The following is a 14913-nucleotide window of genomic DNA, read 5'->3' on the forward strand; positions in this document are numbered from 1 at the left end:
GCTTCTGTGACTCATCTGGGACTCTGACATTAGGGCCAGGGTCCTTCTCTGCGCCCGGGCGCCTGGGCACCCGGAGCTGGTAGGCATTCCTGTTCTCTCCTGGACGCTCGTCATTCCTGCAAGCTCGTCACTCCTGCACGCTTTTGTTCTGTGAAGTCAGGAGCACTGACCCTCCTCAGGAGCACCTCGGAGCAGATGCTCTTCTCCGCTGAAGGCCCGAGTGGAAACGTGGAGCGGAAACTGTGAGCGCGTTTGTTCTCTGAGTCTCTCCTGGCTTTCCTGTGCAGCCTGCCCGTGCCCTCAGAGAGATTGTTTTGCATGTGGTTGTTAAACTTTGATTCGGTGACTCATGCTGGGGCGAAGGCTTCACATCTGCCTCCCTCATTTGATTACTTTTTTCTTTTCCCTTTTTTTTTTTTTTTTTTAAAGAACAAAGCAAAACTACCTTGGCAGCTGAACGTGACTCTGGTGTCCAGGAAGGGGAGCTTTGGCGTGAAGTGCCTCCTGATGGCAGTGTGGACCAGCCGGGCTGTGTTCCCCCAGCTCCAGTGACGCCTGGCTAACTGGGAGGACAGCCGGGGCGCAGAGGGGAACTGGAGCCCACCGTGGGGGCTGGAGCTACGTGTTCTGCTGGTGAGTGCCTGCCCCAGCCATCTGTCATTGTGACAGGCCCCTTGCAGACTCCGGTCCAGGGGCAGAGGAGAGAGACAGTACTGGGGACGGGGGCAGGTTGGAGGGCTGTTCTTGGATTAGCATTATTTTGAGCAATTTGATTTCCTGTGTCTTACATGATGTTAAGCATGCAGAGAAAAAAAAATTAGATGAAATCCTTGCTCATTTTAGCACAATTATATTTACTTTCAAGAGAGCTTTCATAGGAGAAAGATTAATTGGAGGAACTCTTCAGTTTAAGGAAAAACTCCCGCTGGGATCTTTTTATTTTTTTTAAAATTTTTATTAAGATTTTATTTGTTTATTTGACAAAGAGAAAGAGAAATCATGAGTCGGCAGAGAGGCAGGCAGAGAGAGAGGAGGAAGCAGGCTCCCCTCTGAGCAGAGAGCCCGATGTGGGGCTTGTTCCCAGGACCCTGAGATCATGACCTGAGCCGAAGGCAGAGGCTTAACCCACTGAGCCACCCAGCTGCCCATCCTGCTGGGATCTTTGAAGATATTTTAATTTTATGAAATCAGAGGGTCTAGAACTCTCAGGCACATTTTCAACCTGTCTCAAGGCTCTTGAAAGCAGGTCTTAGACTAGATACTGATTTGTGCGTGTCTAGCTTCCTGGCTGATCAGGAAGATCTGGGAGAAGCCCCAAGCCCCATCTCCCCCTAGAGGATGGCTCTGTGGTCTTCGAGAAGGCCCATGAGGATATGGAAATAAATCGTAATGGCAGGCACTGAAGACAATTTTAGCTGATTCCCTGTGGCTATGAGAAACCTTAGCCATGCCTTTGAGATTATGAAGTGCCCTCCAAGTCCAGGTGATACCAGCCCAGGAGCTCAGACACCTGACACGTGAATAGGGTGCATGTGGAAGATAGTAGAGGTGGTTTTTGGAAAAACTTTGGTTCAGAGCTGCCCTGGGTTATGGATCAAGGCTTGTGTGTCTACCCAAAGTAACCTGTAGCAGTACAGAAGGGCAAGGGACAAGTTCAAGGAGAAAACAAAAGGCCAGCCCACCCAGGCTCACAGCAGCGCTACTCACAATGGCCAAAAGGTGGCAGCACCCCAAGTGTCCATCCACAGGTGAATGGAGAAACACAAAGTGGTCTCTATACATGATGGAAAATTATTCAGCCTTAAAAAGGAAGAAAACTCTGACATATGCTTACAACAGAGTGAACCTGGAAAACATTATGATGAATGAAATAAACCAGTTAGAAAAGGACAAATACTGTATGATTACACTTCTAGAAGGTACCCAGAGTAGTCAGAGTCATAGAGACGGAGTAGCTGTGGTTCCCAGAGGCAGGTGGGGGAGAAAGGGTGGGGTGTTAGTGTCTAATGGGGACAGGGTTTCAGTCTTATGAGATGAGAAAGTTCTGGAAATGGATGGTGGGTGATGTTTGCTTCACGCCACTGAACTGCACTCTTAGAAATAGTTCCTATGGTAAATTTTATGTTATGTATAATTTACCACAATTTTTTTTTAAATTATAATGCCCTTTAAAAATCCCCCCAAATCCAGGCCCAGAACACAAATCTTGTGGCCTGAAGTTTTCGCCTTTCTGTGACTTCCCCAAAATCTAACTGACGACTCCACTGACCTTAGCTGAACTAGAACACTGCACAGACTGTGTTTACAAGAGCTTTGTCCTCACCATGGGGGTGACTTCTGGTGGTTGTAATGTGCTGGACTGGTCTGGGGCTCACAGAGGTGAACGGAAATGCATTTGAGGGTCAAGGGCAATGTGATGAACGCACACACCCCGGGCCTATGCGTGGGCTTGCCTTGTTCTGTGGCCCCCTGAGCAGCCCCGGGCAGCACCCTCTGGGCCAGGCCATAATAGGAATCACTACCCTTGAGAGTCTAGTCCCTTCCATTTATTAGCTGCAGGACCCTGGGTAAGCTGGCAAGTCCTCTCTTTTCTTTAGTTTTCTTACTTGCAGCCTGATCATGGGGTAGCCCGTTTCCGTCTCCCACAGAGGTCAAGATCTCCAAAGTTAACATGTAAGAAAGCACCTTTCACTATAAAAACTGGGTACCTGGGACGGGGCGCCTGGGTGGCTCAGTGGGTTAAGCCGCTGCCTTCGGCTCAGGTCATGATCTCAGGGTCCTGGGATCGAGTCCCGCATCGGGCTCTCTGCTCAGCAGGGAGCCTGCTTCCTTCTCTCTCTCTCTGCCTGCCTCTCAGTGTACTTGTAATTTCTCTCTGTCAAATAAATAAATAAAATCTTTAAAAAAAAAAAAAAAAAAAAAAAAAAAAAAAAAACTGGGTACCTGGGAGCTACAGGCTCTCTTTGCGTCTGATCTCTCTAACGCCCCCTCCTTCTCTCTTTCTTCAGTTCCTTGTGCATCCTCCTCCTCACGGGCTCTTCCAGTCAGAGGTTAAGGACCTCAGCCTGGGCTGGCTGACTCTGGGAGGAACAGGTCTGCTCTGATCCCATCCTCAGAAAGTTCTCCCACTCCTCCTTCCCTCTTCCTTCCTTCCTTTCCTGCTCTTTTGTGAGTCCACCTCCAACGCTAGATTCAACACGAACCCATCTCCATGGCTGCCTTGACCATGAACTGCAGGGAAGTGCTGGGTGCACCGTAAGAGTCCCCGAGGAGACTGAAGATTTTCACACTGTTACTGATTAATCATCTGTGCTGTTTGTGACTTCCAGTCAAGCTTGAGGAAGAAAACTGAAATGAAATTGTTCATACTTTCAGGACTTAAAAATAGAAAGGGGTAAGAAGCTGCTGACAGTGTTGTAGCTCAAAGACTGGAGCATCTCAAGGGGAGGGTGGTGGCCTGAGGGCCAGGGAAGGCTCCTGAGGACAGACGCCACCACCTGTCTTCGCTCCCACCTCAGGTTTCTTATTTAGAAATTTTAAAAGGAAATGAAGTTGGTTTTAAAATCTCAAGGGGGCAAAGAAAGCCTCTGAAGTAGGTGGATTCTTTCAGTTAATTTTGTGTGAAAACAGCTGCCTGTCCCACGCATAACCTTTCAAAAGTCTCCTTGGAAAAGGAGCTCTTTTGGGGCGCCTGGCTAGCTCAGTGGCTTGAGCGTGCAACTCTTGATCTCGGGGCTGTGGGTTCGAGCCCCACGTTGGGTGTGGAGATTACTTCCAAAAAATAAAATCTTAAAAAAAAAAGTAAAAAGAAAATGAACTCTTTTGGAACCTATGGGTGCTGTGGAGAGCTGCTGAGGACGGGGCCTCAATACGGCCGCTCTCATTCCCCCAGCCCAGGTAAAAGCCCCAGGTCTCTTCCTTTTGAAAATGTTTCTGATGCTGTCATACCAGACCACAGAGTTCTAAAACAAGCATGGACTCTCCTTGCAGCTGTTACTTCGTGACTAAAGAGAAGTCACCCAGCTCAGCTATATTTTGGTTTTTCCATTTCTGTAGTAGTAAGATACTACCTCCATCGTGACCTGAGCCAAAGGCAGAGGCTTAACCCATTGAGCCACCTGAGGCGCCCCCTCACCTGAGTTTTGAAAGCACTTTATTTTTTTTTTTCTATTTGAAAGTATTGTGCTTACCATCATGATTTATGGCTTGTTATTTACATTTTTGGTCTGTTTTCCTGAATAGGTCAAGAACAAATTGAAATTGGACTGTATATTAGTTTTTATGGAACTGGGTCCCAGCACAGTGCCTAGTGCCTAGGAGGTGTTCAGGAAGTGTTTATTACGTGAATGAATGCATGATGGATGAATGAATGAATGGATGGACTATGGTGCTGTGATGTAAGGCAGAGGTGGTGCTTGTGAAAAATGTGCAGGAAGTAGAAATTGTCCAGTTGGATGTAGAAGGGAGGGAAAGGGAAGAGTGAGAGGTGACCTTGAGATTCCTTCTTGGGGTCTGCGGAATGCCATTCAATGAGATGGGGACCCAAGAAAAAATATTTGAGGAGGGAAGATTATTTTCAGCTTTGGGAATTAACTGAAGAAAACTCTGTTGAACTCTCCAGTATACTAGCACTGCCAGGTGCCGGTGATTCTGAGGCACATAGGTGGGAATGTAGTTCACAGTTCCTTGAGACACAGATAAATGACACATCAGTGCGTTCTAATAGAGGTGTGAGCAAAGTGTCTGGTAGACAGATGACCAAGCCACTCATTCTGTTTGCGAACTCAGCGCTGATGAGCTGAATCTTGAGGTTTGCCAAACCAACAAGAGCATTCCAGGTAGAGAGGAAGGCATATGCAGAAGCACAGTGATGAGAACCTTCTGGAATGCTTGGGGAGTGGGGAGGGATTCAGCAGAGCTCAAAACAAAGGGCCAGGTGGGCCAGTGGTGGGTGGCAGGTGGACCAGGGTCAGCACTGCGAGGGGACATTTCGCAGGCTGCTCAGGAATTTGGTTTCTTTCTTGTTGTCAGCATGGGGTCTGAGGATGTTTCTAAGGAAGGGCATGATCAGACTTGTTCTAGAAATATACTACGGGCTACAAATGGTGGCTGGGTCAGATGGGGTTGTGGAGGGGGCCCATGGGAGTCTGGCAGTGAGTTAGGTATGGGATGGAAAAGAGAGGAGTGGGAGGGGGCGCGGGGCGGGGGGAATGGAAGGGGGGAGGGAGGGAAGGGAGGTGGGCAGATGGGGGTGAGAGTGGCCAGGCTGAAGGATGGAAAGACCTTGTGCCTCTGTCCCGGGGCCTTGGGTGACATGTCTATGTGTCGCCTCTATGGAACCATCTTCTTGGAAATACCTACTGGAAAGCTCTGGATTTAAGAAGAAACTTTTGGTTTCAGAACTCCTTTTCACTTTTAATAACTATTGGGGATGCCAAAGAGCTTTCGTTCTTGTGGGGTTCTAGCCATCCATTGATAGGCAGCCTATGAGAAACTAAAATTAAGAAATTAAACAATATTCCTTTACTTAAAATAACCATAAGTCATTACATTAATATAAATGATGCATTTTTATGAAAAATAACTCTATTTTCTCAAATGAGAAAATGTGTAAGGAGACTGGCACTGATTTACGCTGTGCAAATCTCTAAGATGTGGCTTAAAAGAAAGGGGCTGGGTTTGCCTCTCACCTTCTGCGTTCACTCTGCTGCAACATCACACCACACCTGCTCTCAGGAACACTTACTTCATGGTGTACTGGTAAGGATGAGAGCGGCGGGGGAAAAAAAGCAAATAACCTTAGTGTTACTACGAAAACAGTTTTTACTTTGAAGTCTTCATGAAAGGGTCTTAGGCCCTCCCTGAATTTCCACGGACCACACTTAGACAAGCACAGAAGTAGATTCAGCAAATGTTGGGCGAGTGATTCTGAGCTCCGGGGACACTTCATTCATATATTCAAATAGCACGCATGCCATTTGCCTCACAGATTTATAACGCGGAGCAGGGGTGGGGGAGGTGCCTGGTGCTTAGCGGGGTCTCAGTCCGAAGTGCAGCCCTGGACAGCCCTCCCCCCCACCCAGGCCCGCTCAGGATCCGGAGGCGTGTGTGTGTGTGTGTGTGTGTGTGTGTATGTGCACATAGGGCAATGTAAGGGCAAGTAGGGAGCATGACCAGGAGAGCAGACTGCCTGGGCAGGACCTCATCCTCAAACACATGAACAGAGACCAAAGAAAGAGCTGGACAGACTAGGAGACTCAGGCCAAGTCATAGGGCGTCAGGGAGAAGAGTTTCAGGAAGAAGTGGTCCAAAATGTTTTCCAAATGTTTTGATTTAAAATGACATGCGAGGGTGTCGTCCCGAGCCTAGGAGAGCAGCGGAGAGTTTGCCCTGGAAGCTGTTGTTGGATTCAGCTGCAGAAGCCCTATTCCTGCCAGAGCCGGTGGGGGCCCTTGAATTGGGGCTCCAGCCTCAGGGGAGTGGCCCTGCAGAGGACGGGGAGCCCCGCTGAGAACCTGGTAGGAAAGCGTGGATGCTGCCGAGGGTGCGGGCAGGAGGCTACTGAGGGGAGGTAGGGCACCTGTGCTGCTGGGAAGAGGGCAGGTGACAGGTTGAGTGCCGCAGGGGTGCGTTGAGCCTGATCTGTAACAGGGGCAAAGGGAAGGCAAGTTCTGCTTCCATCATCTAGCGGATGGTTACTCGCCATGTTCACTGGGCAAATCTGCGTGGAGAGTCCGCTGGGTCAGGTGCTGTCCTCGATGGAGGGGATACAGCAAATCCCGGAACAGATATACCAGCACAGAAAGGGTTCCTAGATGCATTTTTAATAAGAAAAGCAAGTGGCTGAATACTCATCTATTTATGGAAAAACAACCCCGCTAAGACAGTGTGTGTGTGTGGATCTATCGGATCCGCAAGCCAGGACACCGGAAAAGCACGGGAAGGATACAAAGAGCAGGAGAGGCAAGTGGGATTTGGAGTTTGTACGAAGAGGCATTGTATCTTTTTATTCTTTTTGCTTGAGCATTGTTTCATTTTTCTTCACAGGAACTATAATTTTATGACTCTTCCTTTTTTAAGATCTACTTATTTTAGAGAGAGAGCGTGCACACAGTGGCGGGGGAGGGGCAGTGGGAAGGGGGGGGCGACAGACTCCCCACTGAGCGCAGAGCTGGCCTCCATCTCAAGACCCTGAGATCATGACCTGAGCAGAAACCAAGAGTCCAAGGCTTAACCGACTGAGTCACCTAGCCGTCCCTAACTCTCCTCTTATAAGGACACTAGTCATATTGGATCAGGGATCACCCTAATGACCTCATTTTAACTTAATCAACCGAGTCACAATCTGAGGGACCGGGAGATAGGGCCTCAGCGTATGAATCTGGGGGGTGGGGCTGCTGTTCAGCGCAGGACGGAGGGACGGAGCCTCAGGAGCATTCCTCCGGCCTGTCCCTGCACAAATGTTCCCAGCGCTGGGTGGTCCGCTCAGCTGCCCTCGGTGTCTCTGACCAGAGGGTCCTGGGGGGGGGGGTGTCCTGGGGGGGGGGTGTCTGAAGGCCTCAGAAGGTGCTCTAGTAAAAGCAGCAAGATTGCATCTGCAGCTCCCTAACCACACTGAGCAACCGAAAATCCCCAAGGGGACCAGGCAACATGATTTCCTGACAGATAAGGCGGGGAGGGAGTGTGCAGAATTTGCCCTCAGTAACCCGACAGTCTCCAAGCCAGGAGGCTCGCAAAACACCTGATGGAGGCTTTTCTCTTTAGCTCATGACCGGGTGGCCCTGCCAGAAGGAACCGGGGGGCCCAGCTGCCGCAGCATGGAGCGCTCAAGCAAGATGGAGTTCTTCCAGAAGCTGGGCTACAGCCGGGAGGATGTGGTCAGGGTGCTGGGCAAACTGGGGGAGGGTGCCCTCGTCAACGACGTGCTGCGGGAGCTGATCCAGACCGGCAGTCGCCCAGGGGCCGGTGAGGGTAGCGGGGCGCCCCTGCTCGTTCCCAGGGGCTCCTGCGTGGCCCTGGACTCTGTCCAGCGCAGGCCGGTGGCGGAGCTGGAAGAGGACTGCGGAGGCCCCGCTGGTTCCTTGCGACCCATAGTGATCGACGGCAGCAACGTGGCAATGAGGTACTTCCCTTCATCCTCAGGGTTGGGAGGACGGTCTCTCTATCCAGTGGTTTGGTCCAAAGAGTTTTGGGGCTAACAGATGGGCTTTTGAATCCCCGTTCCATACCCTTGGTAGCTGTGCGGCCTTTAGTTAAGTTACTTAATCTCTCTGAGCCTCTCACTTTTTCCATCTGTACTGTGGGTATTTTTTTTTTTTAAGATTTTATTTATTTATCAGAGGGGGGGGGGAGTGAGCATAGGCAGACAGAATGGCAGGCAGAGGCAGAGGGAGAAGCAGGCTCCCTGCTGAGCAAGGAGCCCGATGTGGGACTCGATCCCAGGACGCTGGGATCATGACCTGAGCCAAAGGCAGCTGCTTAACCAACTGAGCCACCCAGGTGTCCCTGTACTGTGGGTATTAAACCTCCCTAGAAGGTAGTTGTAAGACCTGGAGCCGCACCCAGTGCCTAGGACAGTGCCTGACAAAGAGTAAGCGTTCAGCAGGTAGTTCCTGCTTTCATATCAACCCAGGGAGAGACTCTCTCCTGAGGAGGGCTGTGGGTAACCAGGGAGGAGCCTGGCGTTGGGCGGTGACAGACTGTGGCTTCTCAGCTGGAGTCTCCCTGAGCAGCTGTGGGACTGGGAAAGCCACAGCACCTCAAGTGTCTTCTGGGACACAGGCGAATAGATAGATAGCTGAGCAGCCTCTCTCAGGATAACTAGAACCAGATGGGAAAAGGTGCTTGAGTGGGAAGCCGTCTCCTGGGGGCTGCTCCCTACAGGTGGCTGGTGGTGCTATGGTACCCCAGCTGGTCTGAGACATGTACCTGTGGCCTGTGAGCTGCAGACACAGTGGTCTGGGCATCTTTGTGTGTTTCTGCAATGAGCACCTGACACCTGCATGGCTACATTCAGCTTAGAGACAATCTCACAGTCTCAGCCACACTCCACGTGGGGCAAGGAGGAGGCTGTATTCACACAAGGGCAGTTTTGTGCTACAGGCCAGAGTTACAGGCAGGCAAACAGCAGATCTGTAGGAAATCGGTCCCTCGTAGCTGTAAACAGATGACTTCTCCCTTTGAATGCTGAGCCACTGGCTGGAATTGACAAAAGCTGTGTGATCCACAGTGCTGAGTGAGTCAGGAGGGCGTCTGTCCTTTCGCTGGCAGATCCAGTGGCTTTCCCCGGGGGGGGGCTGGGGCTCACTTGGAACTTGGCCCTGCAAGACAGAAGTTTGGAATGGTTCCAACCAGAATGGCCCAGCTTTGGGTACTGTCCCTAGGGGTCCCGCTCCACGTGTCCCGAGAGTATTGGGTCAAGACTGAGCCAGCCTGGTCACCCTGGGCTGCTCCTGGGCTCTCTGGGACATCAGTACACATGCTCCCGTGTAGGGACCTGACAGGTCAGCCTATGAAATCCTGCTTAATTTGAGAGATCAGGGAGAGTTGGAAGGACTTTTAAGATTTTTTAAGGTTCTGAGTGTCCTGGGAAGTCTGAGGATTGTGAGGGGTACCTGGCCTCCAAGCAGGATGGGTCCCCTTTCCTTCTGGAGATCTGTACAAAGGAAGCTTTAAAGGTAAAAGGGTATTTTTTTTTTTTTTAAGATTGTATTTATTTATTTGACAGAAGGAGATCACAAGTAGGCAGAGAAGCAGGCAGAGAGAGAGGAGGAAGCAGGCTCCCGCCGAGCAGAGAGCCCAATGCAGGGCTTGATCCCAGGACCCTGAGATCATGACCTGAGCCAAAGGCAGGCTTTAACCCAGTGAGCCACCCAGGCACCCCTAAACGGGTATTTCTTAAAGTGAGGACCTTTCCAGCCCTAAGATTGTACCAGCTCTGTGATCCCAGATCAGAAGAACGGCTGTGGACTAGAAGGACTATGTCAGGTGATACAGGAAAGTGTGGGCAGGCTCTCATGGGGAGCAGACAGTTTTTAGAAATTGTTTCGATAGGGTGGTGTTGGAGGATTTTCTATTGATGAAAAGCTCTGTTGCTGCTTGGAATTCAAACTTGAATGGCATCTTCTCCTTGTGAGTGACCATGGTGCATTCCAGATAAACCCATTTATTCCTACTCCTGCCTCCCACTGTTGTCATCCATCTAACCCCTTCACGCTCCATCTGTGTGGGTGACAAATGAAAGCCATCACTCAAGCTTGTTATAAAGAGTGTGTCAGAGCTCTAATGCTTTCACACACTTGCTGCCTAAACAGTATCTCAGTCAATGAGCACACGTGGGTCTGTGTGAGGTCTCAGCGTGTGGACATATCTGTGCATATGTGTGTCTGTACGCACATAAATATCCCTTCCCTTTCCCCAGCCTCCTGCATCCTTAGTTAGGAAAAAAGATACATTGCACAACCACCAGCTGGTGGGTGGGACTTGGTTTGCTCAGGGGCCAGTCTAGAAGATGCTGGGGTTTGAGGTCCTACCTCATCCCCTGCTCCTTCTCCGAAGACAGTGTCCTCCTACTGTGTCCTCCAGCCAGCTCCCACGTGACCCATGACCTTCAGGCTCCACCCAGTCCCAGTTGCAAAGGACAGATTTCAGTGTGGGGCTCACCCTTTAGAGGCAATGGGTAGTTTGAAACCCAACATAGTGTCTAGTTATGATCTGCTGAACTCAAAACTCCGTTAACCTCAGAAACGTGGTTTCTGAAAATTCTCCTTTCCTGAGGTTTTGTACCATCACAGATTTGCCCATTCTCTGATTTTTTTTTTAAAGATTCTATTTATTTGACAGACAGAGATCATAAGTAGGCAGAGAGGCAGGCAGAGAGAGAGTGGAGGAAGCAGGCTCCCTGCTGAGCAGAGAGCCCTACTCGGGGCTCGATCCCAGGACCCTGGGATCACGACCCAAGCGGAAGGCAGAGGCTTTAACCCACTGAGCCACCCAGGCGCCCCATTCTCTGCTTTTGAAGAGGCTACAGCTTCATCGGCTGTCTGGCCCTGGAAGAAGTGAGGAAGGACTTAAAAGGCAGTTTGGAGCACATGTCTTTCCTGCCCCCAGGAGCCAACGAGAGTCTGAAGCTCTCAGTCCTGATCTCTAGCTGAGATCTGCCCAGCAAAACTCCCTTTGATGAAAGCTCTATACCTGCACTGTCCATTACAATGGCCACTGGACACGGGGCTACTAAGCACTTGGAATGTGGCTATTGTGACCAAGGACCTGAATTTTAAATTTGAGTTAATTTGAATTTAAATGTAAATAGCCAACTGTGGTGAGTGCCTATGTGTTGGACAGTACAGGTCTAGCTTTTCAGCTGTATGACCTTGGAGTGGGTCACCTTACTTTTTGAGCCCTGTTTATACAATTAAGAGGTTGGATGAAATCATCATCATTATCAACATCGTCTTCAGTGGCTTTCCACCAGTAACATTCTAGGATTCAAGGTGATTATTTTATGCATTAAATGCCTTTTTCTTATGAAGGAATTTCTCTTCTTCTGCAGAGGTTCAGAGAGGATACTTGCCCAAGGTCACAGAGCTGTTAAGTGCCAGGCTCTGCTTCCAGAGCTCTTCCCAAAGTCCTGCACTTTCTCTAGCACTGTGCAGCTTTGGCTTTCCAGCCTTCGAAAGCATCTCAGAGTGGGAGACTGACCCCATGGACTTTTATTCTGGCGCCAGAGGCTGCCTGTGTGGACCAGAGCCCTTCCCAGGCAGGATGAGCCCTGACTTGCCTGCTGCAGACAGGTTCTGCTGGGTACCGTCACTCCCACACCAGGGGGCAGGTGATCTTTGCAGGACCGGTGCCCAGGACGCCTCTCCTGCTGCCACCAGCATGTTGGGAACTTGTGCCGAGGGCCACGCATGTGCATTGACCCGTGGCTCTGGCAGAGCTGAGCAAAGACTGATTTGCCTGCACAGTCCCCTCACCTTCGAGGGGCGTGGGTGGGCCTGTGCACATGCGCACACATGTCCATATCGGAGATAGGAGGGTGTGGGCTCAGTGTACTCGAGGGCATCGCACTTGACCCTGAGGACAGGGTCCATCCAGCAGGCTTGAACCAGAGGGTGACTTTCGTGGACTGTGTGTTAGGAGCTGCGCGGCTTCTCAGGGGCTCACTGCCGCCTCCTCGGTGGTGCATATTGTAGGCAAATGCTGGAAAAGAGAGATTGGAAGGACTTCAGCTTGGGCGAAAAACCACCTGATAATTTCACATCCTCTTGCTGCCCCCAGACGAGGGTTTCATGTAAATGTGCCCTCATTTTGGGGTGCACAGGGCTTTTTGTTTGGGTTCTCATGTACATTTTTAAACTCTTGGAAACCTCAACAGACCCTGACTTTTTCTGGAGTCATGAATCTTCAGTGATCAGACCTCAGGCCTGCAAGGGGGTGGGGAGCTCCTCAGCCTCCTCCCCCACCCCTGTGGGTTACTAGTGGAGGCTGCCTTAGGGGGCCACACCTGCTATGGAGCTCTTGAGTTGCCTCTGACCTATGCTGGCTAGGTCTGCACCTGTTTCTCCTTCTCTGAGATGATGGTGACTCCTCTTCTAGAGGCCACCCTGTCTCTTCCCCCTGACGTGAGCTGGGGAAAGATCTTTTGGGGCAAAGGCTATAAACTCCAGGTTCCAGGTGTTTGCAGTTTAACTCCAAATAAGAAACGGAATGGAAAGAGTGGCTTCACAGCTCATGCTCTGAAGGGATCACCACTTCTCTTTTCCTTTCCTCCCACCTGCCATCACTACCGCACGCTCGGAGGGACAGTTCTGTGAGCTGCTGACTTCTGCAGAACCTCCTGGGCAAGAGACTGCGACAGCGATGAGTTGCCAGGTGGGCTCCTTCCTGTAAAGGGCTGCAGAACCCTGGCTGCCCCGGGCGGGATTGTTCTGCAGACAGAGCCGGCCTCAGGCAGACACCCACTTCCCCTTACCACCTTCCCTTTATTCAAAACCTCCCTCCTCTGTCTCCTTTTCCCAGGGCCTGGCTCTCAGATGCCTGGGGAGCTGGTTGCAGTGACTGTTAATAAGAGCTAAGGTCCTGGGGCACCTGGGTGGCTCAGTGGGTTAAGCCTCTGCCTTTGGCTAAGGCCATGATCTCAGAGTCCTGGGATCAAGCCCTACATTGCGCTCTCTGCTCGGTGGGGAGCTTGCTTCCTCCTCTCTCTCTGCCTGTGTACTTGTGATCTATCTCTCTCTGTCAAATAAATAAATAAAATCTTTAAAAAAAAAAAAGAGCTAAGGTCCTTCCCCCCAACTGCAGCCTTGTAACAGCAGGTGACTTAAGCTCCAAAAGAATTACTGTCTTGCTTCCACGGGCAGGGACGGGGAGGGGCAGGAACACTCGGGATAAGAGATGGAGGTGGAGGAGTTTGCAACCCCACAGGTCAGGCTCTGAGACCTGTCATTAGACCAGGGAATTGGGTACATTTCTTTGCTTTAGTTTCCTCAAGGATACAGTGGAAGGACGGTCACTTCCTCAGGGGCTCCTTGTAATGATTGGAGCGCTGAGTGCCAAGTGGCCCGGTACATACGACTCCACAAATATTAAACATGAGCCAGGAAGCAGAAGTGAGGGCTGTCCTGTTCACTGTCTCTGAGGACTCAGCACAGAGCCTTGCTCACAAATCAGTGTTGAGTGAGTGGAGGGCTGCACAAAGGAACAGGTGTTTCTGACTTCTGCATTTTCATCTGTGTGCCGAGCGGTGTGGTCCTAGGGCAACCGTGGGGCTTTCTTGCCTGACTGGGAACTCTGCCAGCTCCTAGAGAGAGGGACCCCCCCCCCCACAAACTCAGTGAGAAGGTGGTCTCTGCTTGTGGCTTCAATCCTGCCATGGCCTGGGGCTTTCTGTGGTCAAAAATAGGGCAGCCATAATGGGGTTTTGAGGTTGGTTAAAAAATATATATATAGGGCAAGGATTGAACAATAACAGTCTCCACATCTCAAAAGAGACTAGAAGGCTCAGAGGGGAGGTTGGGGTGGGGTGTGTGGGAATCCAGTCCTGCAGAACCATGGACTTGAATAAAAACCCTCTATTCCAGAGACAACAGCTTAAGTGACTCTAGGGTTTAGTCCCTGACTTCCCTTACCTGGAGTCAAAGCTGGAAGGGAGAACATTTCTTAGGGCTATGAGCTGATGTGTGGTTGTTCCATCTTCACTTGGACTTCACAGTATTTGTTGCCCTTTTGAAACTCTTGGCTAAGGGTCCGCCATCTTGGAGTCTTGTGTGAAAGAGGCCATGGGACCCGTTTTTGCTGCACGAAGCGGATGGTAGCACCATTCCTCAGTTTTTCTCTTCCTGAACTCCTAAACTACCACTCCTTCCCCTCCACGTGCCCCCAGGAGGGCCCCTGCGGGCTGCGGTCCTGCCCGTCACCAGAACCCATTGCCCTGCTCACGTTTGCCTCTTCAGAGGGACTGGGCTCAGCCTCATCACTGAATGTGGCCCCTCCAGCCACCTACCCACAAAGGTGTGCAGTCACAGAAACAGACGGGAAGTCACAGAAAAGAGAGAGCTCGAGAAAACATTTTAAAAGAATTGTGGCAGTGATATGTGTACTAGGGAACTGATGGAGGGGAGACATCGTTGCTGCCGACAGAGGCATGTTTGGGGATGGAATGTCTTTAGTTGTTCACATTCCTGCTTTAATGTGCACAGAAAATAGACCTTTTCTGGGGAAGATGCGATCTCTTCCCTACCTATTTAGGTAGCAGAGAGAGCAAACCTAAACTGACCAATTTGTGATATCTCAGTGTCTTCTGCCTTCTGGATGATTTGGGGTTCATTTTCCTCTCCCCTGCTCTTCTCGCAAATGGCATCTGGGGGCTTAGAGACCTGATGCTGGCTGGGAGAGGAGGGTCTGGGACCCTCA

General features: G+C 50.7%; 1 protein-coding gene across 2 annotated transcripts in view; it reads left to right on the forward strand.

Moving 5' to 3' along the window:
• The first annotated feature begins 336 nt into the window (after nt 1-336).
• ZC3H12D (zinc finger CCCH-type containing 12D) overlaps nt 337-14913 on the forward strand; it is a 28521-nt gene continuing 13944 nt past the window's right edge. Inside the window, exons 1-2 of one of the 2 annotated variants that reach the window (XM_082730698.1) lie at nt 337-633; nt 7765-8122. In XM_082730698.1, coding sequence (XP_082586824.1) covers nt 7818-8122 — 305 coding nt within the window. In that variant the 5' untranslated portion in view covers nt 337-633; nt 7765-7817. Of the gene's footprint in view, nt 634-7694; nt 8123-14913 lie in introns of those variants that run through there. The other variant, XM_082730699.1, reaches the window with a different exon arrangement.

This window comes from Mustela nivalis (genome assembly GCF_964662115.1).
Source record: "Mustela nivalis genome assembly, chromosome: 5".
Classification (NCBI taxonomy): domain Eukaryota; kingdom Metazoa; phylum Chordata; class Mammalia; order Carnivora; family Mustelidae; genus Mustela; species Mustela nivalis.